Source organism: Phacochoerus africanus, chromosome 6 (assembly GCF_016906955.1).
Source record: "Phacochoerus africanus isolate WHEZ1 chromosome 6, ROS_Pafr_v1, whole genome shotgun sequence".
In the NCBI taxonomy this organism is placed as follows: Eukaryota; Metazoa; Chordata; class Mammalia; order Artiodactyla; family Suidae; genus Phacochoerus; species Phacochoerus africanus.
The window spans coordinates 111,828,519-111,853,931 of NC_062549.1; the positions used below are offsets into that span (position 1 = coordinate 111,828,519).

The window sequence follows — 25,413 nt, forward strand, 5'->3', positions numbered from 1 at the left end:
CATATTAATAATCCATTGTACAAAGATTTCAACAAGAGTGGAAACCCTCATCCTATAGAGAATCACTGCTATCAATTTTTAGGAATTGTCCAAAAGATGTGTATATATGTACATGTATGTACATACACATATGTAACATGCATGCATGTGTACACACACACACACACACACACAATCTCCCCCTTTACTCGAATGATAGCACACTATACATACTATTCTCTATCTTACTTTTTTCCACTTAACATACATAGCCTTGTTCCGTGGTAGTAGAGTAGAAACTCTCGCATTGCTTACCTAATATGAGTAAGACTGGCAAAAGTGAAAAAATAAGAAAAAATACTATTTCTTAACATTTTACTTTAAAATATATAACTACATTAATGTGCTAAATCTCTGGATTTAGGACATCACAAAGATGCGAGAATTAAGTGTAAAACACTTAGAATGTGGACTAGCACACTGTATATGTACTTTGTATTGTGTGCCATGAAAATAAGGGCCAAATTTTTCTCTCCTCACTCACTTCTAAAACTGTGTTTGCTGAAGGGAGTTGTCTCTCATCTTTCATAAACCAGATATGTAATGCATTACCTACCATTTTCATCTTTAAAGAGGTGAATTTAAATAAGTTGAGACATGATCCATTGTTCATGAATATTTGCTGTCCTTGCCCCACTGGTCAGGCTGTGGCCATGCTGCCAGATCTACCCTGTTACGAACGACCAAATTTTCCCTCTTTATTAGGTCATTGTTACAAACTTTTCTTTTTTTTTTTTCTTTTTTTGGTCGCACTCATGGCACATGGAAGTTCCTGGGTCAGGGATTGAATCTGAGCTGCAGCTGAGGCCAATGCCAGACCCTAACCCAAGACGCCGATCCTTAACCCACTGCATCGCAGCGGGGACTCCCACTGCCATAGCCTTAATAGCACTTTTCATTAAACAAAGCAGAACAAACCTTTCTCCAGATGACCCCTGTCTCTACTAACTCTTTTCTTTGCTCCCCTCTACAGCCAAACACTTCAGAAGACTTATCTAAATTTGCTGTAACCCACTCTCTAGTCAATCTACTCTAATTGGGTCTTTGCCCCATTTTCCCTCTGCAGTGGCTCCTAGGGTTACCCACCATCTCCGCTGTCATCAAAGCCAAGGGCTTTGTATTCATTTTACTTAATTTCACAGCAGGATTTGACAGGCCTAGCCGCTCAGCTTCCTTTCTCATACCATTTTTTTGGTCTCTGAACTTCCATCGTGTCACAGTTGCCTAGTTTTAGTCCTAGTTCACTGGCTGCTCCTGTCTTGCAGGCCCACTCTTTTATTCAACCTCTGTGGGAAGAATGGGCGGTGTACCCTAACCATCCACACTGCCCCCCTCCCTAAGAGAATCCTATATTTTTAGTCAGGTGTTGGCTACCCCAAATAAAGTAACTGACTACATTTTCCACTTTCTTTTTTTACTATGGTAGTGTGACTAAGAGCTGGCCAAAAGTCATTGTCACTGCTGTGGGTTTGGTCACAGCTGTGGTGTGGGTTCAATCCCTGGCCGTGGAAGCTGTGCATGCTTCGGGTATGCACACACACAAAAAAGTCTGGCCAAAAGTATATAAGAAGTGATATATATGAATTCTTGCTCCTTTCCTGTACCTGCTAGGTAATTCTATACCATCTCCAAGGGTTTGGTCTAGAGCCTCTTTGTCATCTCTGGCTATATTTTCTCCCTGGCTTATCCCGTTTGAGTCTACGGCTTTAAATAAATATTGTATACTGATGACTCTCAAATCTTTATCTCTAGTCTGAACTTCTTCCCTAAGTTCCAGATTAGTATTTTAAATGCCTAAATAACATGTCCACCTGAGGTTTCATAGACACCTCAAATTTAATATGGCCAAAACAGGCCTACTGATCTCTAATTATCTACCTCTGAAACTATTCCACTTTGAGTCTTAAAGAGCACAACCATCTTCCTATATGTGCAGGCAAAAGGTCTAAGAGTTATTCTCAATTCCTTTTTCCTCATTCACCATATGAAATCCATTAGTTGGGGGGGTCTGCCTTCAAAACACACTCTGAATCATACTGCCTCTACTGTTAGAACTCCATGCCAAAATATAACGATTCCTCACCTGAAGTATCCCAACTCAAGTGGTCTCTGCAATTCATCTTCCACATAGGAGCAAAAGTGATCTTATAAGATCATTAAAATCTTCAAACTGATTCTAAATAATATTGCAATAAAATCTAAACTCCTATAAGGACCTACCTGATCCAATGTTTCTAAGAACTTCCCTATGTTTTCCATGTTCCAGCCAGGAGGGTCTTCTATCTTAAAACATGCCAGATTTGGAGTTACCCTGCAGTTGCAGTGGGTTAAGAATCAGACTGCAGCAGCTCAGGAAGTGCAGGTTCAATCCCCGGGCCCAGTGCAGTGGGTTAAGGCATCTGGCATTGCCACAGCTGCAGCTTGGATTCAACCCCTGCCCTGGGAACTTTCGTATACTGCTTGTGCAGCCGTAAACAACAACAACAATAGCAACGACAACAAAAACATTCCAGATTTGCTGTTTATCCTGCATAAGATTCATAGCACTTTTGAATCTGTGGCTCAATATCTTTCATCAGTTTTAGAAGATTCTCAGCTACAATCTCTCATCTCTCCTTCTAGGACCCAATTACATATACGTCGGCCTTTTACACTGCTTCCCATGCCTACACTCTGTTTTGTGTATTCCACCCTTTTCCTCTCTGTGATTTTAGTCTGGATATTTTCTTCTGTCTTATTTCTCAAAGCTTTCTTCAGTTGTGACAAACTGCTGTTAAATACATCTGCTGAGATTCAGTTTCATCTACTCAGCTTTTAGTTATATTGTATTTATCAGTTCTAAAATTCTAGCTGATCTTTTAAATAGTTTCTAGTTCTCTAATTTCCCATATTGTTCACTAATTACAATTATTGTAAAAAGTTTGTCTTAGATCTTCTCCAAACCTGAGCGTTTCATGAGTCTGTTTTGTTTTTGGCTGTATCTGCTGCACGTGAAAGTTCCTGGGCCAGCGATCAAACCCACACCACAGCAGTGACCCAAGCTACTGCAGTGACAATACCTTAACCCACTGTGCCACAAGAGAATGCCCATGAGTCTGTTTTTAGTACATATTTTTCCTTTTGATTATGTAGACATGTCTTTCAGTATGCTTTGTAAATTTTGTGCATGATAAATTGAAGAAATAATTTTAGGCTCAGAATAATGTTCTCCTCCTCCAGAAAAGATATACATTTGCCTCTGGTAAGTAGTAAGGTCAGGTGATTGAGCTGATTGGAGGCTGAGTTTCAGTCCTTGTAAGGGTCAATCTATAGCCATTATACTTCTCCTTCTATGCTGAAACTCTTAGGGAATTCCAACAAAAAGCCTGAGGTATTTACCAAGGCTCCTTCTTCAGGTGGGCCCTAGACTCCATTTTTGTCCCTTTAGTCCTGCAAAACTGCCAGAATCTCAGCTCAGCTTCTATCTCTTCATCCCTGCTTCTGGCTCAGCTCCTTAGCAACTACTTACAAATTAGCCAATGGTTTGAGGGTAAAAGCAATGCAAAATGTCAGGCTCATCTCTTTACGCTTCCCTTGTCTATGATTCTAAGCCTCTTCCTTATTGCCTTGGCAGCTTCTGATGCCTTGAAGCAGCTATTTTTAATATTTTCCCTAGCTTTTCCGGTTGTTGTCAGAGGGAAGTATCGTCTGTAACAAGCTGGTCCATTAGTTTCAGAAGCATAAAATCCTCCTAGGTTTATTATAATCTCAGGGCCTGTTATGAATTGTGCTGCTTTAAAAGATATGTTGAAATCTTAACCTGTAGTACTTCAGAGTATGACCCTATTTGTAAAGAGAGTCTTTACATAGACAATCAAGTTAAAATGAAGTCTTACTCCAATATGATTAGCGTCTTTAAAAAAAGGGAAATTTGAATACAGACAGACATGCACAAAGAGAAGATGATATAAAGACACAAAGGGAGAAGACAGTATGTAACTGGAATGATATGTATCTACAAGTCAAGGAAGGCCTTAGGCTAGTAGGAAACTAGGAGAAAGGCATGGAACAGTTTCTCCCCTAGCTCCTGCAGAGGGAGCATGGCCCTGCTGTCATCTTGATTTTGGACTTCTGGCCTCCAGTGTAAGACAATACATTTCTGTTGTCTTAAGCCAGTCAGCTTGTGGTGCTTTGTTACAGCAGCCCTAGCAAACTAACAAAGGGCCTTTTTACTTTCAGGTTTGTGATGGTTAATTTTATGAGTCAACTTGACTGGGCCATGGGGTATCCAGATAATTTGGTTAAACATTATTTCTCAGTGTGTCTGTGAGGGTGTTTCTTGACGAGATGGACACTTGAATTGGTTGACCGAGTAAAGCAGACTGTCCTCCCCATGTGGGTGGGCATCACCTCATCTGCTGAGGACATGAATATCAGAAACAGACAGAGAAAGGCTGAATTCTCCGTTTGAGCCAAGACTTGGTCTTCTTCTGCCCTCACACTAGGCCTTGGGCCTTTGAACTTGGACTGGGACTTATACCATTGGTTCTTCTAGTTCTTAAGGCTTTGGACTCCAGACTACACCACCGGCTTTCCAGGGTCCCCAACTTGCAGATGACAAATTGTGGCAATTCCCAGCCTCCACAATTGTGTAATCAATTTCTTATATATAAATCTTATATATAATTCTATTGAATATATATTCTATTGAATACACTATATTGAATATACTATAGAGCATAGATTATATATTTGATATTCATATATATGAATATATACATATTTTCCATTTCTCTGCATTGCTGACTAATGCAATGCCCTACTCCTTTAGAATAGCCTTTCCCTAGATCTTTAACATGGGTGCCTCCCCTTTATTTATTTTTTGTCTTTTGTCTAGTTAGGATTGTACCGGTGGCACATGGAGGTTCCCAGGCTAGGGGTCCAATTGGAGCTGTAGCCACCGGCCTACACCTTAATGCACTAAGCAAGGTCAGGGATCGAACCTACGTCCTCATGGATACTAGCTGAGTTCATTAACCACTGAGCCATGATGGGAACTCCTGGGTGCCTCCCCTTTAAATGTTACCTTTCAGAAAAGTCATCACTGATGCTTCCTCCAATTTTCTAGAACAATCTCTCTTCCTAAGTTATTTTCTATCTCTTCAATGTATAACGTAACACTTATCACTATCGAAATAATCTTATTTGTTTACATGCTAACTCTCTGCATTCCTACCACTCTCTGCTCATTTGCAACTAGTTCCTGTCCTTGGCAGCAGGAACTCCCTCCAGGTCACCACTGTCTTTTCAGGGCCTTAGACAGTACCTGGCACATTATAGGCATTCACATACTTACATACTCATTCACTGGTAACAGATGGCTTCCCTATGTCCTAAGCAACAGAGTACATTATCAAACTTTTTTTTTGGTCTTTTTAGGGCTGCACCAGTGGCATACGGAGGTTCCCAGGTTAGGGTCAAATCGGAGCTGTAGCCGCTGGCCTACACCACAGCCACAGCAACTCCAGATCTGAGCCGTGTCTGTGACCTACGCCACAGCTCATGGCAATGCCAGAACCTTAACCCACTGAGCGAGGCCAGGGATTGAACCTGCATTCTCATGGATACTACTCAGATTTGTTTCCACCGAGCCACAGTGGGAACTCCCACATTATCAAATTTTTTAATCTTTGTCAAACTTATAGGTAAAAAAGGGAATCTTATTTGTAATTTTAACATACATGAGACTAACTTATATGTTTAAAAGCTATGTACATTTTCCTTTTTGTGAAATGTATATTCTGTCCCTTGCCTATTTTTTTAAAAAAGATCTTCATCTTTTTCTTATTTATTTATTTGAAGATATTCTTTCTATACTAAGGAAATTAGTCCTCTGACACAATTTGCAGATATTTCCCAATTAATAACTTTGCTTAAGGTATTTTTTTGCAATGCAGAAACTGTTTACACAGCTGAGTTTTTTAATGGCTGGGGGTCCATATATAGTTGAGTTTTATGATTTTTCTTTATGGGTTCTTACTTTTATGTAATAGTTAGACAGGATAAGGTAGATTAAGCTCAGTAAATACTTCCATTTACCAAGCTTGGCAAGAGAATGCTAGATTCATATACATCTATTCTTTCCTTCTTTAATGTTGGAATCTGATAGCCACTCTTCCAGTTTGGTGTGGCCAGGTAACTAAGTTATAACCAGTGCGACATGAGCAAAAGCTATGGCCATCACTTTTGAGTCATGCCTTAAAAAGGAATGCATTTGTTTTCTGTGGCTTTTTCTATTTTCTTGTGGGTAGAGAGACAACGGTACTATAGCAACTTACTTGGATCTAAAAATGGGCACCATATGGGGAAGATGGCAGAGCTGCTCTACCAGCCTGGGACCCCTTGGCAATTACTCAAGAGAGACATACATTTCTGTTTTGCTTAAGTCACTGCATATTTGAGTCTCTGTTTCAGCAGCTTATTATATATGCCTTAACAAATATACCAAACCACTACTGTCTGAGGAACTGGTTTAACTCAGATGGACAGGCCTACCTTAAACAGCAGGAAAAAAAAGATTGTGAGTTGTGTTTTACTATAACTTGGTTTCATATTTTCTTTTTCTTAAAATCCAAAGACTGATCGATCATGTTTCAAAAAATCATGATTTAAAATCCATTTAGAAAAAGTTCCAATGTAAAAGCCACAGCAGGAATTGAGGTAGGAAGGGAAGAAGGTAGGCTAATTTACTTTTATCTTAGCAAATCCTAATAACTCCATGTGGAAGTTATTATATCCTTATTTGGAAAAGGAAACTGATTTTTTTTAAAGTTAGGGGAATTGCCTAGGGCTTCGCAGTTAAAAAACAGCAAATTCGGGATTCAAACCCGGGTCAACATGATGCCATAAACACGATCACTGCACCATACTTCCCTCAAGGAAGGCTCCTTTCCATTATTGCTGCTCCAAATGACTGTTTTAGACGTCTATTTTTATTAAAGGCTTATAAAATGTACACATGTACTTGAGTAATATTTTAACTGAGCAGATTAAGCAATATAAGAGAATTTAAAATATAGCTATAGATATCAGAGCGCTATCAGTTCACTCAAAAAGCAGAAGAAAAAAGCTAAAAATACAACCTTTTACCAGATACAGAAGGATGCCAAAGAAAAAGCATGAGGCAAGGGATTCTTGCTTTTCATTCTAAATACTTCTCTACTTAATTTTACAACATGTATGGGTATTACTTTGGTAATTTAAAAAATGTTTATAAAATAAAACATAAAGTTTACATTTTAAGGCCAGGAGTTTAATTCACCAGCAGTAGTTTCCTAATGATTTTCTCTTTCTCACCCAAAAAAGGCAGGATCATAGACTCATTAAGCTGAACCAATCTGAGACAGCTATTTTTGTAGATAATTGGTATTATGCCTCAACCTGATATATGAAAAGGAAATCCATAAAAACAAAAAAAGAAAACAAGTCCTTAGAAAAATGTGAGCTTGAATTCTTTTTTTTTTTTGTCTTTTGTTGTTGTTATTGTTTTTTTGTTGTTGTTGCTATTTCTTGGGCTGCTCCCGCGGCACATGGAGGTTCCCAGGCTAGGGGTTGAATCGGAGCTGTAGCCACCGGCCTACGCCAGAGCCACAGCAACTCGGGATCCGAGCCACGTCTGCAACCTACACCACAGCTCACGGCAACGCCAGATCGTTAACCCACTGAGCAAGGGCAGGGACTGAACCCGCAACCTCATGGTTCCTAGTCGGATTCGTTAACCACTGCGCCACGACGGGAACTCTATGAGCTTGAATTCTTAATTTGCTGTTTATTAGCTCTGTGAATTTGCGCAAGTAACAACCTCTCTGAGCCTGTTTTCCTGAAAATGGAAAAAACAACACCATTTTCAGGGTTGTTTTTAGACACAAAATAGGTAAAAGTCCCTAAAAACAATGCATAACAAATACAAATTGAATGGCAGGATACAGACATATATAGCCCCCAAACTAATACAATCAGATTAATACTTATATGTATAGCGAGGATGAGATGAAGGTTCTTGTTATGTTTTAATTTGTAACTTCATATTCTTCACATTTGTCACCGTAATTTAAATTACTGCGACAAGTATGAAGTGAAATCGTGTATAAGCTCTAACAATAAAGTAGAGCTAAATAAAGTGAGTCAGTGATTACGGAACTAATTATGGTTTCTGAAAGGGGAGAAGTAATGGGCTATTTTTATACCTTCCTCACAGATACTCTGTAGATACAAGGATCCAGGATGCCTGTGGCGGCACTTGCACTCATTTTGCACATAAACGAGAACTTCTTTTTCCAGTGAACACAGTTTGCTTGCACCACCTCCCTGAAGGGGAAACAAAAACAAAACAAAACAAAAAACAACAGTTAATATCTATTATTGACGACATGTTAAAAAGCACATTCTTTCACTCAGGTCTGTAATGCAAACATGATATATTAAAAGCCAGTGTCTGGAAACAGTGAAACATGGAGAAAACAAAGTCCTAACAATGTGATATGAAAATCTTTAGAAGGTTTTAATTAGCCATGGGAAACTGAAAAAAAAGTGAATTTACTTACCTACCAATTTAGTCAATACAAATGACACTTCATTCACTCAACACACGTTTGTTTACATACATTAGGAGTGATAAGTATGTGCTGGGTGATTAAAATGTGAAGACGAGAATGACAGTATTTCTAACCTTGTGGGGCTTATAGTTTATAGTTAGTGTAAGAGACAAAACATAAAAAATACTCATTCTAAAATGAACTACGGTCACAGTTTCACTCCTATTCCAGTCATAAGAGCAACGGCAGCTACCATTTATGGAGTGTTTATCACACGCTACTTTTTAAAAAATTTTACTGGAGTACAGTTGACTTACAATGTTGTGTTAGCTTAAGGTATACATCAAAGTGAATCAGTTACACACACACATATATCCATCACTTTTCAGATTCTTTTCCTATATAAGTTATTACAGAATATTGAGTAGACTTCCCTGTGCTATACAGTTGGTCCTTGTTAGTTACATATTTTATATACAGTAGTGTGTATATGTTAATCCCAAACTCCTGATTAATCCTTCCTCCCAATGTTTCCCCTTTGGTAACCATAAGTTTGATTTTGAAATCTGTGAGTCTATTTGTAAATCAGTTCTTCTGTGTCATTTTTAAATTAGATCCCACATATAAGTGATACCGTATGATATCTGTCTTTCTCTGACTTACTTCACTTAGTATGATAATCTCTAGATCCATTCATGTTGCTGCAAATGGCATTTCGTTCTACCACATGCTCCTTAATCTCACAACTACCCTAGGAAGTAGCTGGCATTATTCTCACTTAATAGGTAAAGACAATGAAGCACAAGAAGAGACGCTAACTCAAGGTCATTTAGGTAGGAAGTAGCACAACTAGCATTCAAGCCAGGCTTGTTTAACTCAAAGGCCCATTTGCCTATTTCTTCCAACAACGCTGTTCTTTCAAGTTTTCAGGCCTTTGCACATGCTATTCCCTCTACTATTCTCTTAGAAAAGAAAGGTAATTATTTCTCTAACATGGGAAGAAGAGAAAGCCAGGGGGCAAAAATAAAGATAAAGCTGCAGAAAGCAAAAGGGAAAGGCAAGAGAGCTCGGGTTAAAGAGTTTTCATTTTCTTAGGAAAGGAACAGGTGAGGTTACTACTGTAGGATGACGGCAAATGCTGGACGGGCTCTAAGTTCAGATGAAGGTTGAGGAGAGTGGATGTGACAGGGAGTCAACTTGTAGCTGCCTCAGTGAATAAAATGAATTTGTATCGGGACCAATCAGGTTTTTTTTTTTTAATAGATTTCTCCATCAACGCACAGAAATCCTAGAACAAGAAGTACAAAGACAAATATAATGTAAAAAACCAAGTATGTGTTTGCGTATGCATGTTTGTTTACTTATAAACAGACACACAAACAGAATGGAGGGCATGTATTTATTATAGGTTTAACTGTGATAACTAGTTCTTTTTTTTTCTCATTGGGAATCTTTAGGTGACTTAAGGAATTAGGATATGAAGAGAATGTATATGTGTTCCTGGAGCAGTTTCTAGAAATCCAGGAGGGGTGCAATTTATATATATGGTCACAACACAGGCAGAAGGAGAGCTGTTTGGCAAAGGATGGGTCTGAAGGTGTTTGTCAGGTAACCTCAGGCATCCCCAGTAAGATAAGCAGTAGTTTACCTGTACACTCAAAAATAAGTGAATTTAAAAAAATCAGTAAATAATGAGAATACAAGCAAGAAAAAATAAAACTAGAATTTTTTTTATTGTTGCTTCCTTCTCAACAATTCTTGGCCTCACAAGGTGTCAGCTGTGGCCTCTGCAGCTTTCCAAAAAAAAAAAAAAGGATGCAGATATACTAATGTGCCAGTATGCCTGGACCCTTCAGGTATATGCTGAGCTTCAGGGCACCTGATTGTTCCTGTCCCTGAGACCACTGATATATGATCAAGAATCAGAAACAACATTTAAAAAAAAACCTGTTATTTTACTTTTCTGATAAAATTACATAAAAACTTCTGATTAAGGATGGCAGGTACATACCTATATTAGCCTCTGCTCCCCCCAAAACCTTCTAAGTTAAAAAAAATTTTTTTTTTCTTTTTCAGCTGTACCTGCAGCATATGGAAGTTCCTGGGCCAGGGATCTGTGACCTATGCCACAAGTGCAGCAATGCTGGATCCTCAACCCATTGCACCAGACCAGGAATTGAACTGGCACCGCCACAGAGACAACGCTGGATCATTAACCTGGTGTACTGCAGCGGGAACTCCAAAAAAAATTTTTTTAAGTCACCATCTCACAAGGACAAAGAGAACTAGACAGTAGAAAAAAAAAAAAAACACCCCCCCCCAAAAAAAAACCCCAACAGTGTCCAGGGACAGACAAGTGATAAGGATTAAGCAAATTGAAGAAAGCTAAACCTTAAGTTGGTAACAGTGAAAGCCAAGAGCTGGAATCTAAAACTAATGTTGAAGTAGGTTGGAGGAAGGACAAAAGGCAGAAGGCTTGATTGAAAACTGTTTTAGAAACAGAACCTCAGATCCTCTCTCTTGACACTTGCAGAAGACTGAGATCACTGCCCTCTCACGGTAAAACAAAGGGACCTCAGAAATACCTGAGTTGAGGGCAGGTATTAAAAATGGCATGATGCCATCACCATATTGGGGGAGGAGGGTGAAAGAAAGGTGCTTTCCTGAGTGCCAAGACCTCCAACCTTCTTCTCTTAACCTGGCTCCTCAGAAGGCTGGAGCCAGAGGTATATTCCTCAAAATGTGGAAAGAATATTCCCTGGGGAATCCAACCAGCCCCAAAGAAAAGGAGATGGAAGTTGAGGTTCTCAACAAAACAATGTGTAGTAAAAACCTGAGTCAGTGAGCACTCTCCATGTGCACAAAGCTTCTAATCAAACTTCAGGGCTTAACAGCACTAATACGGCACTAATATGGCACCAATACAAGCAGACACTTAAGGAACGTCTCTTAATATGAAAGAATAGCAAAAAAAGCAACTTGAACTAAACAATGACTATGCTGGAAGAAAAACAGATTATCAGAGAAAGTACATTGAATTTATAGGAATAGGCTGCTGCCAAAAGAAAAAAAAAAAAAAAAGGAACCTACAGGAAACTAAAAAGTATTCATGGAAATAAAAACTATGGGCTTGACTCTCTCTTTGTCATTCCAGATCCACTCTACCCTTCTCTGTGGCCCAGGAGGCTGGTCGCTATGGGCTGGATCAACCAGGCCCTCCTGCCCTCGGCCTCTGAACGTGCTAAGGGGACAAACAATGGAAATGTAGCGGGCAGGAGCGAGGAGCTGGTGTATTTATTCTCCTGGCTCCTTCCCTATCAGGTCATGTGACAAATAGGCGGTTGGGGACTGCAGTTTTCTGTAATATGCCTTGTAGAACTTGGACTCTAAACTATAAGCACTTGCAACTTTGTTAAAATAAAAATGTAATTAACAAATGAACACTGTTAAGAACTGAATAATCTGAAAACGGAAACAAAATTACATAAACATTGCAGGCCATTTTTTTCTAGTTGTGTTTTAAAAAACAAAAACAAAAACCCTTAGAACTTTTTTTGTTTTGTTTTGTTTTGTCTTGTCTTTTTGTCCTTTTTAGGGCTGCACCTGCAGCACATGGAAGTTCCCAGGCTAGGGGTCAAATCAGAACTATAGCTGCCGGCCCACACCACAGCCACAGCCATGCCAGATCCAAGTCGCATCTGCAACCCACACCACAGCTCAGAGCAACGCTGGATTCTTAACCCACTGAGCGAGGCCAGGGATCGAACCCGTAACCTCATGGTTCCTAGTCAGATTCATTTCCACTGAGCCACGACGGGAACTGCCTAAGAACCTTCTTTATTGACTAATACATGAAAATTAAATGGTATCTTAAAGTGCTATTCAGCCAAATTATTCTAGGAATTATGTCATAAGTACAAAAACCCTAATACTACTCAGTATTAATAAACCGTAATACTCAGTGCAAAACCCTAAAACTTTGCTTTATATTCTGTTACACTTCACTCATTTGTGACACAATACCCCAGCAATACTAATTACAGAAATACATCTTTCGATTTTTATCTAGTTTAAAACACCCTTATAACACAGCAGCCTTTACATACCAAATGGTATATGCTACCACAAATGGAGGGCAGCTTTGGTCTGAATACTAAAGATAAAAGAAATCAAGCAAACTTCATATGTTGTTGTTCCTATTAAAAACACCCAAGTAGAAGAGGCGTGTTTACAGAAACATTGGTCTAGTTTGGCTCGAGAGCAGAGGAAGACAACATTAAGTCTGCTGGACTTGGGAAGAAAAAAAGACTTAAAAACCTTAGCATTATAAATACAGGTAGATAATTGATTTTACAGTGTAGAAGAGCAGTGAAGAGTATTTCCATAAAGGATCTGACATTACATCTTAAGGGAAAAGAATACCCTTCTATAACCCTATGTTCCCATCTACTTAGCACCATTATCTTCCTCTTCAGATCCAATCTCTGTGAGGATGACAAAATGACAGCATTTACTGAGTGCTTATCATACACAAGACACTGTTGTAAATACTTTACATGTAGCATCTCATTTACTCCTCAAAGCAACTTTATGAGGAAGGTACTGTTAGCTCCATTTTACAGATAAAAGGGGAAAGTATGTCACTTGTTTGGAACCAGGATCTGAAGAACCGTCTACAGTGTAGACATTTTCCTTCCATTTCCTTATCTCTTGGTGACGTTTCCATCCCCTGATCAGGCTGCTCACCTGTGAGCTACTAACTGCCAAATCCAATGAGTTCTTCTTCTTCTTCTTTTTTTTTTAAATCATAGTTGACTCCTCTTACATCTTCTTGAAATACTCTAGTCCCTTTCTTCTGTGACTAGTTCTTCTCAGCTTCTGTCCCCTTAAAATATTGGTGTCCACCATGTAAAGTGTTGATGTCTCTAACTTTTTCTGTTTACCTGTACGGCCTCAACTACCACATGTGTGCTGAGAACATACAAATCTAAAGTCTTCTACTTTAGTCACTGGATTAAGCTATCCACCAATTGACTAGCAATCTCCATCTAGGACTCCTAGTCTCTAGGAAAGGCTTCAGGCCTCTGACCTCTGTCCATCATGACACTCACTAGCAGGCTAACCAGTTTAGGTAAGCTAAACTAGTCCAATGGTTTTCCCAGGTACATATGTGACAGAGATTGCCAATTGCTTATCCAATATTCAGTCTTGTCTCTTCTTTGAAAACAGAACTCTGATTTTATTCAGAATGGCAATGCATCCAGTTAAAAAAACTGCATTTTCTCACCCTTCCTTGCAGCTTGGGGTCGCCATGGGACTGAGTACAAGCCAGTGATCTAAACGGAAGTTATTTGGTGTGGCTTCTGGAGAGGCACAAGAAAAAAAAAAAGTTGAGATACATGCTTTTACCTTTCCTCTTTATTCATTCCTCTGCCTAGAAAATTGTAATGACAACAGTTAGAGTGTCATTAGCCATCTTCCAGCTTAACTCGAGGAAAAGCACTGGGGTGATGGTTCGCAGAGACAGAAGAAAGATGGGTTCCAGTCATCATGTAGCCCTGGCTCCCTCCAAACTTAAACTGCATGATTTAAAATGCTTATTGGGGGTTTTGTTATATGCAGCTGAACCAAATCCTAACTGATATAGCCTAGGACTGATCATTCCCAAAGAAAGGAATCTACAGAGTTCAAACATTATTTGCATTACGGTAGGTGCTCCAGGAGCTCCAGAGTCCTGTTCCCCTAATTATTGTATGGCACCAGAGAGAGCAAGAAGTCCTGAGCCCTCATCCCCTCGCAAAAACAGCTATTTGACAGATAGCCACAGACAAAACTGGCTTTTCAGGGGCCTTAAGTTCCAGGTAGGAGGCTGCGACACCATGGTGGAGCCCCAAAACTAAGGAGGGCCTCTTGAGAAGGCAGGCCTGAGTCTCAGTTGGTAGCAGAGTTTTATTAATTTCCTTTGGTGATATCATGTTTACCTAATTCTTCATGATCTGTGTATCCTTGTATGGTTTGTGCGTTTGAAGGAGGAGATTCTTCCAGTCTTTACAGACTGGTCTTGGCCGGTAAAGATCTTCTCCTGCCAGGAGACTTCATAATCCCATCACTACAATGGATAGATCCTCCAGACAGAAAATCAGAAAGGACACGTAGAATTAAACAATGCTATGGACCTAAGAGACACATACAGAACTTTCCATCAGCAGAACACACATGTTGCTCACATGCACACAGAACATTCTTCAGGATCAATCATGAGGTAGGTCACAGAAGAGATAAACAAATTTAATTAGACTTAAATCAGTCCAAGTATCTTTTCCAGTTACAATGAAGTAAAACTAGATATCAATAATGGTAAGAAGATGGAAAGAAGTAATAAGTATGTGAAAACTAAACAACATCCTCGAACAACTATTGATTCAAAGAGGAAATCAAAATGCAATTTTAAAAATATCTCAAGGCAGATGAAAACAGAACCACAGCATACCAAAACTTATGGACTGTGTGTAGTAAAAGCATTCTAAGTTTACACCAACAAACACTTTCATTAAAAAAAAAAAGATCTCAAACTTAGCTTTACACCTCAAAACTAGAAAAAGAAGAAACTAAGCTCAAAGTTAGGAGAGTGGAGGAAATAATAAAGATTATAGAGGACATGAATCAAATAGGGGATAGAAAGACAACAGAAAAAAAATCAACAAAAATAAGAGTCGATGGAATTCCCTGGTGGCTCAGTAGGTTAAGGATCTGGCACTGTTACTGCTGTTGTGTGGGTTCGATCCCTGGCCTGGGAACTTCTGCACGCTGCACATGCAGCTAAAACAAACAGCAAAACAACAAACAAAAAAGAGTTAGCTATTTAAAAAGTAAACAAAATCAACAAACCCTTGGTTAGACAAATTTAAAACAGAGAAGACTCAAATAAAATCAGAAATGGAAGTGGAGCTATTACAACAGATACTTCAGAAATAAAAGGGCCTGAAGGGATTATTAGGAATAATTACATGTCAACAAATTAGATGATCCAGAAGAAACTGATAAATTCCTAGAACCATGTAATTTACCAAAACAATCAAGAAGAAAAAGAAAACCTGAAAAGACCAGTAACAAATAAGGACACTGAATCAGTAATCTAAAACTTTCTAATGACAATGAAAAAAGCCCAGGACCAGCAAGCTGGGTGAATTTAACCAAAAAGTCAAAGAGGAATACCAATCCTTCTTAAACACTTACCAAAGACAGAAAAGAGGGAACACTTTGAAACTTATTTTTTGAGGTGAGCATCATCTGATACCGAAGCCAGACAAAAACATCACAGGAAAAGAAAACTATAGGCCAATAACACTGATATATATGCAAAAATTATCAATAAAATACTAGCAAACGGAATTTAACAACATGGTAAAAGGATCAACATATGCAAAATCAATGTGATATATAAACTACAGTAACAGAATGAAAGATGAAAACCACATGGTCACCTCAACAGATGCAGAAAAAGCATTTAAAAAAAAATTCAACATCCATTCTTGATAAAGACTCTCAACAAAATAGACAGAGCAGGAACTTAATGTGAACATGGTAAGGACCACATATGAGAAGCTCACAGCTAGTATCATAATCACTGGGGAAAAACTGAAAGCTTTTCCTCTAAGATCTAGTACAAGGCAAGAACACAGACTCTCACCATTTCTATTCAACATAGTACTAGAAATCCTAGTCGGAGCACATATATACGGAAAAGAAATAAAACGTAACCAAATTAGAAAGAAGTAGAAAGTCCCCTGGTGGTTTAGTGGTTAGGATTTGGTGCTTTCATCACTGCGGCCAGGATTCAATCCCTGTTCAGGGAACTGAGATCCCACATGAAGCCACTGCATGCTACAACTGAAAAAAAAAGAAGACAAGAAAAGAAAAAAAGTTTTAAAAAGAAATAAAATTAAAATGATCTTTATGTGCAGGTGATATGATTATATATGCAGAAAATGCTAAAGAACAACAAAAAAGATTAGAATAAATGGATTCAGTGAAGTTGTAGGATACAAAATCAACATTCAAAAAAAGGAGACTACACAAAATATGAACTACCCAAAAAGGAAATTAAGGAAACCTACTCACAATAGCAACAAAAAGAATACACTACTTAGAAATAAACTTAACAACAACAACAACAAAAAAACAAACCTGTAAAACCTGAAAATTACAGAACATTGATAAAGAAAACTAATGAAGATACACATAAATGGAAAGATATCCTGTGTTAACAGATTGGAAAAATTAATATTTTTAAAATAAAAATCATTTAAAAATATTTTTAAAATGTCTGTACTTCTGAAGATGATCTACAGATTTACTGCAATCTACAAAAATCCCAATGGTATTCCTTACAGAAAAAGGAAAAAACCCCTAAAATTCACATGTAACCACAAAAGTCCCTGAAGAGTTAAAGCAATCTTGAGGAAGTACAAAGCTGGAGGCATTACGTTTCCTGGTTTCAAAATGTATTATAAAGCCACAGTAATCAAAGCAGTATGGTATTGACATACAAACAAATATTGACCAAGAGAACAAAATAGACAACCCAGAAATACATCCACCTATGTACACTCAACTGATTTTTTTTTTTTTTTTGCTTTTTAGGGCCACACCTGCAGCATGTAGAAATTCCCAGTCTAGGGGTTGAATCAGAGCTATAGCTGCCAGCCTACGGCACAGCCACAGCAAAGAGGGATCCAAACTGTGTCTGTGACCTACGCTGCAGATCATAGCAATGCTGGATCCTTAACTCACTGAGTGAAGCCAGGGATCAAACCTGCATCCTCATGGATACCAGTCAGGTTCATAACCTGCTGAGCCACACAGGAACTCCCACTCAACTGATTTCTGACAAGGTTACCAAGACACACAGTGGAGAATGGTGCTGGCAAAAGTGGTTATCCAAATGCAGAAGAATGAAACTGGACCTGTAATTACCTCCTACCATAAAAAAAAAATTACCTCAAAATGGATTAAAGACTTAAACATTGGACCTGCAACAGTAAAGCTATTAGAAGAAAACATAGAAGAAAAGCTTTTTAACATTGGTCTGGGCAATGATTATTTTGATATGATACCAAAAGCAAAGGCAACAAAAGCAAAAATACACGGAGTTCCTGTCGTGGCTCAGTGGTTAATGAACCTGACTATGAACCATGAGGTTGCAGGTTCAATCCCTGGCCTCGCTCATTGGGTTAAGGATCTGGTGTTGCTGTGAGCTGTGGTGTAGGTCGCAGACTCAGCTCTGAGCCCGAGTTGCTGTGACTCTGGTATAGGCTTGAGGCTACAGCTCCGATTTGACCCCTAGCCTGGGAACCTCCATATGCTGGGAGATCGGCCCAAGAAATGGCAAAAAAAAAAAAAAAAGATAACAAATGTTGGCAAGAACGTGGAGAAAAGGAAACCCTTGTACACTGTTGGTAGAAATATAAATTGGCAAAGCCATTATAAAAAATGGTATAGAGGTTCCTAAAAAATTAAGAATCGAATTATCATATGATCCAGCAATCTCATTTCTGGGTATATGCGCAAAGGAAATGAAATCAGTATCTTGAATAGACATCTGCATTTTCATGTTCAGCATTATTCACAACAGCTGAGATAAAGAAAGGACCTAAGTGTCAAAGGATGAATGGATAAAGGAAATATGATACATATATATACATATTATATATATGAATATTATTCCACCACCAAAAAGAAGGAAATACGGTAACATGATGAACCTGGAGGGCATTATACAAAGTGAAATAAGCCAGGCATAGAAAGACAAATTCTGCATGACCTCATTTACATGTGGAATCTAAAACAGCTGAACTCACAGGAGCACAGAGTAGAATGGTGGTTGCCAGGGCTGGGAAGTAGGGGAAATGGGGAAACGCTGGTTAAAGCACACACAATTCAGTGGGGCAAGAAACATAAGTTCTGGAGAGCGAATGCACAGCATGATCACTAAAGTTATCAATACTGTACTGTATGCTTGAAATCCGCTAATGAGAGTAGATCTTAAGTATTCTCAACAGAAAAAAGAAAAGGTAACTGAGGTGATGGATATGTTAATTAGCTTGATTGTGGTGGTCATTGTGCGATGTATATGTATATCAAACCATCATTGTACACCTTAAACATAAACAATTTCAATTCATCAATTAGACCTCAATAAAGCAAAAAAAATTACAGTTTGAATGAAATGCTGTGGAACCTATCGTTTGTATTTTTTCATGACCTGTAGAGCCTCATCCAATGAAGTCACAATTAAACTCCCGTCCATTTGCTGGGGATTCAGGCACTATCCAGACACATGAATACTGCCTCCCAAGTGGCAGACTGACATATGCTCCAAGACTTTGGAACAGGTTCGTATGTGAGAGTAAGAAGGTCTAATGAGCCAAGAGATCAGGTTGGGATGAAGTAGGGCTATGAAAAGTGTGCTCATCTATTAATTATCTCATGATGTGGTACAATAAAGCATCCTTATTGGAGGAGAAACCCCAAAATGATAAAGGCAGAAAATAAGAACCCAGTGTAACACTGGACACACACGGCCAAAGCCAGTCAACACTCAATAAATCCTTGCTGGCCCAGTGCATAAATGTCACACATGACCACAACTGAAAGGTCCCAGCTAACAATTCCTGCCTATATCACCTCACAACTATTCCCCAATCAACCCCTTTCTTGGGTTAGCCCCACTACCCTAATTCAGTTCCTTAACAGCTCTTCCCCAAAATACAGCAAGTTTCCCAAATGCCCCCCACCCACATCTACTTTCCTCACTGCTACCAGAGAGCGCCTTCTGAAGTACAAATGTGGTAATGCCATTCCTCTGTGTAAAGCCTTCCCTGCGTCCCCACATCTCAGATGAGGTCCAATCTCCTAAACACAGCATCGCCATGACTAGGCCCTGGCCCACCTTTACTCTCACCGCTTGACCCTTCCTGTCTCGTACCAATCGTCCTTCCCTATTTACACTATTTCTCATTGGTATGCTTTTGCTCATGATGTGCTCTTTCCCTCCTATACGATCTACTCGCCCTTTCAACTGCCGCATCTACCAGTTTCATTCTAGCTCATTTTGATTAGTCACTAACCCCTCTAGGAATCTTGCTCCAACGCAGCCTTCGGGTGAAAGCCTGGGGTCCTGTATGACCCGGCCTGCCTCAGCATCCCCGTTCTGTGTCCTAGAGGACTGCCACCCAGGGGAGGGGCTGGCCAGGACAGGCTGTTGGCCTCCTCCATCACCCCATTCAGTCCTATGCCCCAGGATGTGGTCCGAATTTCCTTTATCCTGGCCTTGTTCTGGCAGATTCCTGAACCAATATTAAAAATGAATTTTTTACATTTATAAACCAAAAATAGTCCTGTGTCCTTTCTTAATAGGAACTCAAGTAGAAATAGATACTTTAATTTAAATAATCTTTTACACTTGGTACTATCAAAATTATAGCCCTGGAGTATGAAACAATTTCTCCGAATTAAAAAAAAATTGTGCGCCTAAGGCAATTACTCAGAAGTTTTTTTGTGTGTGTGTGGTAATCTTTGATGCATACACACACACACACACACACACAACTGTCAGAAAGCTGTCCAAACTACACAAACAAAAAAAGTGGCCAAGTTAGTTCGTGACAGTTTGTTATACTGACAGGTTACCATGGAAACAAACTCAGACTACTTGGCAACTGAGACAAAAGTCACATTAGTAAATGCTTTCCATTATGTGACTCATTAATTTCCTATGAGTCTTATACAGTTGCTTAACCACTTTTAAGAAACAAAGCAACAGAACATGAATCATGATTTGTGTTGATACTGTAGAAAGCCAACTATTTGTAAGATAAAATGATAAGCTTGCTGATTGTGAAATATATAAGCAGGAGACCTAACAGAAGATAAACGTTGCTATGGCTACTGTTTATACTTCAAAAGAGTCAAAGAAAATTTAAAAAGTCTTAAAAATACATATAAAATGAAATAAAAATTAGGGATCCATTTTTATTACTATTTAGTTACTGTACCAGCAAACTGCATGACTTAATATTCTAAGAATAACTTGCACATGTATATTCTAGGCACATATTAAAACTATACCATATCTTGGTAACTGAAAGCATTTTTAACTTGCTAAAAACAGTGATTAAAAAAAAAACTGCTACGAAGAATGCAAGCTGTTTTGCCAGACGGCATTACTGCATGGACGTTAGGAGCTTGTAACCAGAGCCAGTCTGCCTGGGTTCAAATCCTGCCTCTGCTACTTGCCAGCTGTCACTTGGACACAGTCCTTAAACTCTCTGCCTTTCCATTTCCTCTGCTGTGAAAAAGGGCTGGTAAGAGTACCTATACCTCACGGGAGTTCTGGGAAACCAAGTGAATTATAACACTTGGTGTTTGTAACAATGCCTAGCTTAGCCAAGTACCTCAATAATAAATATTAGAAACTGTCACTATCAAGGATATAAGTAGTTCTAAGTCCACTTATATCTGCCCTCCAGAGGGAAGTAATGGTTAAATTTTTAAGCAGAGAATTTTCTTCAACATTAATGGAGATTTCTATTTTATAAAAGATACAGAATGAAACTTTGGGAACTGAGGCAAAAATAATATTTTGGGACTCCAAGAATAAACTAGATCTATAAAGCTGTGACTTTAAAATGCAACACTAAGGGAGTTCCCTGGTGGCCTAGCAGTTAAAGACTCAGCGTTGTCACTGCTGTGACTTGGGTTTGATCCTTGGCTTAGGAACTTCTGCATGCCAAGGGTACAGATAAAATAAAATAATAAAGTAAAATAAAATAGAATAAAATAAAATACAACGCTAAGGATCAATGAATCTCTCAGACCTAGAGGTATTTTTGGCTTGAGTAACTGGGTGGGCAGTACTCTCATTCAACGGAAAAAAACACCACAAAATTTTCTTTGTACTCATTCATTCACTCAATCACACATTCATTCATTCTGCTGGTAGTGTTAGACTGTGAGGGAAATGATAATCCAGTCTGGGACACTGTGGAGCTGAGGAGCCTGAGAGTTCCTGTGATATTGTAACTTAACAGAAATATGTATTTGTTCACTCAAATGACCAAAATATATTTCTCATATATATTTGGTTTTCATTCACTGTTCCTGGCTCACAGCTCCCCAAACCCTTGGAATTTCCTGTCAATATTGATAAAGGTGTCTTCTTCTTCTTTTTTTTTAATGTGAAATAACGTTTGGATCCTGCCCTAGGTTGGGGGAGGCCAGGAGAACCAACCATGTGATTAGAGATTGGAACTTTTGGTCCCCCTCCCTCTTTTCTGTGGAAGGGAGAGGGGGCTTTAAGGTTGAATCAACAGCTGTAGACCACCTGGACTACGTAACCCAATAGGATAGCCTTTTGGTCCTTTTGCTGAGAGCTTCCACCCTGGGGAACCAGAATGTTTCCATATGCCATTGTGCTAGACTTTGCAAGTCTATTTTTTTTTAAATTTTTATTTATTTATTTATTTATTTGTCTTTTTGCTATTTCTTTGGGCTGCTCCCGCGGCATATGGAGGTTCCCAGGCTAGGGGTCGAATCGGAGCTGTAGCCGCCGGCCTACACCACAGCTCACGGCAACGCCGGATTGTTAACCCACTGAGCAAGGGCAGGGACCGAACCCGCAACCTCATGGTTCCTAGTCGGATTCGTTAACCACTGCGCCACGACGGGAACTCCTAGACTTTGCAAGTCTAAAGAACGCCGACCGTAAGACACAGGAGAAGAAAGGGGCAGGCAAAGGAGACTCAAGTGTCAACACAGGGAAATAAAGGAGATCATGTGATCACCCAAGCCGAGGGAAAGATCTTTGAAAAGCAATTGCCCAACAGTATCGGTGCAATGGACAGGTCAAGTAAGATAAAAAAAAAAAGAAGCCACAAGGAAGTCACTGATAACACTGACAATTGCAGTTTCGGTTAAAAGGTGGAGGTGGAAGGCAGACTGCTGTGGGAACTAGAGACAGGGAATATGGGCAATTGATTTCAAATATTTGAGTAAAAAGGTGGAAAAAATCAGGGTGGCAGCTAGATAGGGATACAGGGTAGAGGGGGGATTTCATTTTAACATGCTTTAGTGCTACAGTAGAGAACCAGAGACAAAGGCGAAGATGTGAGAGCAGAATGAGGGTGCCAGAGGGGACCCATTCTGAGAATGTCAGAGGGGATGGGATCTGGGCGGACCGTCCTAGGAAAGAAGGGACGCCTCTTCCATCATGAGGAGAAGGAGAGAAAGGACCAAGTCCGTCAACAGATCACTGTTCACTGCCCAGTGCTGTTCTAAAGAGAAATTTCCTATAAAAAACCCAGTACTATTTGGTATATGGAAGGTCCTCAAATAAATGTTTGCTGAATACTTGCTTGTTAATAATCTGCCGTACATATTATAAAACATATTTGAAGCCTCATACAAGAAAGACTGCCATTCAGTAACTTGGCAGATGTTCTGATGAGGAGCTTCACTTTAAGAAAGTATGCAAAATTATGGACGTTTTAACAGCATGAGAGTTGACTAGTTAATAATTGTGTTTATGCGTAAAGATGTTTAAACTCAAAATAGGAATTTATGTTTATCTAAAGAGACTTGTATCTTTCAGTTCCCTCATGTATACTCACAGATCATTCTTTCTTTCTTTTTTTTTTTATTATGCATTTTTTTGGTCTTTTTTGTTGTTGTTGTTGTTGTTGTTGTTGTTGCTATTTCTTGGGCCGCTCCCGCGGCATATGGAGGTTCCCAGGCTAGGGGTCGAATCGGAGCTGTAGCCGCCGGCCTTCGCCAGAGCCACAGCAACGCGGGATCGGAGCCGCGTCTGCAACCTACACCACAGCTCAAGGCAACGCCGGATCGGATCGTTAACCCACTGAGCAAGGGCAGGGACCGAACCCGCAACCTCATGGTTCCTAGTCGGATTCGTTAACCACTGCGCCACGACGGGAACTCCAGATCTTTCTTTCTATATATTTTTGGATCACAGCTGTAAACATTTAATACAAACAATCAGAACAACATAAAAAAGGAAGACTAGTACCCAGGTCACCTGTCAGTTAACATAGAGTTTTCTATTCATAACTTTTCTGCTAAACAGCCAGTCAAAAGAGAAGCATAATGGAAAGAGCAAACGATGGAGAATCAAGATGTTTTCTTTTATAAACTATACATAACTTTGGACAAGTCATTTAACCTGTTGGGGCCTCAATTTCCTCATCCAGAAAAAAGTGCTGAACGAGGTGCTATGTAGCATAAAAATAAACATTCTGACAAAGATTTACCACGTATGAGAATTTAGTTTGCTCTAACAATACACATTCTACACAGCATCACTTCTTTACTTCCTAGAAAAGGCAGTACAGATGAAGATGGCACAATAAAAAATGAAGTAATAGAAAAGAAATCTTAACCTAAGACCTCATACTAAAAATTTAAGCATGCACATTGTAGTCTAGCAAATAAGACTATTCAAAACTTCCCAATTTTCATAAGATAAAAATCCTTCAAGATATCAAAAATTAAAATCAGGTTATCAAAACAAATCAGGTTACAAAATAGAATGAAACTATGTTCTCTACAACCCTTAAAAACACAGGAAAGGGACAGACTTAACAGAGCTCAGAAGCTGATATGAACTACGGGTTCCATATCTAGCCAAACAACATACTGCGGATGAAGGAAAAGGAAAGATGCTCTCTCAGATATCCAAGATCTAACCCGAACAAAACAAGGCAAAAAACTATCACCTCGGTGCCTTTTCTAAATAGGATACTTGAAGAATTGTGCAAGCACAAGAAAAATGAATAAAAAGTTAGATCTTAAGAATGAAAACAAACAAACAAAAAAAACCAAGAAACCATTTCAGTAAGTTACCTCCTCTCTAAAAAATATTTTACTTTGAACAAGAGGACTTTTTGTCCTTTCTGAATTGTCTAAAAACATGTGTGAAAATAACAGCTGTAAACAGTTTCTTCAATCATTTACTCAATCAGCCAGTTTCCAGATCAAGAAATCAATAGCTCCTTTTTGTCTGTACACTAAAAGTCAAATTCTTCAACTTCATAGTCACCCCTCCAAGGTCTGCCCTCTCCCTCTGAAATCTGATCCCCTCTGATTTACCTTTGTTGACTTTGTCAAACTGAATTATTCACTATTCCCCACCCAGGCTCCATGCCATTGCACGCCTGCTGCATGCTCTTCTCTCCCTTTGGGATGCCCTCCTAAATGCCTCCTATCCCTTTTCTTCCCATCTAATCTCATCCACATGGTATAATGGAAAGGGAACAAATCTTAGACCCTGAGGACCTGGGACAAGTTTAATTTCAACACTAAAGGACATCATAAAAATTACTTTCCTCTATGTAAGTTTCCTTTTTAATGAAATGCTTTGAATTCAACTAAGCATATTAATATAAATTATATACTTATATACCATATAAATTGGTAAATATATTGCCTTAAACTTAGAAAATGATATAAACTTACTTCAAAGGATAATTTGAAAATTAAATCATCCATATATATACATACGTACATATATATATATATTACTGTGTAAACTACAAAGTGTTATGAATCGAGACTTCAATCAAAAGCTTTTTCTATAGTACATTTCCTGAGTCCCTGGGCAAGATCATTCTCTTGTTTCTGTAAACTTCTGGAACATTTATGCACATCTGGAGCTGCTCTGAAAAATGAGAAACGAAAAATACTGAGAGGAGGAGAAATAGGACTTTAATGAAGTTTTGCTGTGTGTTAA

The 25,413-nt window shown here is 38.9% G+C and overlaps 1 protein-coding gene across 3 annotated transcripts in view; it reads right to left on the reverse strand.

Moving 5' to 3' along the window:
- Window positions 1–25,413, reverse strand: part of EEIG2 (EEIG family member 2) — a 74,300-nt gene that overhangs the window by 32,862 nt on the left and 16,025 nt on the right. For all 3 annotated transcript variants that reach the window (XR_007135592.1, XM_047785152.1, XM_047785150.1), the window contains exon 2: window positions 8,265–8,385. Coding sequence is in view for 2 of the 3 variants with exons in the window: in XM_047785152.1 (XP_047641108.1) it covers window positions 8,265–8,385 (121 nt within the window). In the remaining variant the exon portion in view is untranslated. The remainder of the gene's footprint in view (window positions 1–8,264; window positions 8,386–25,413) is intronic.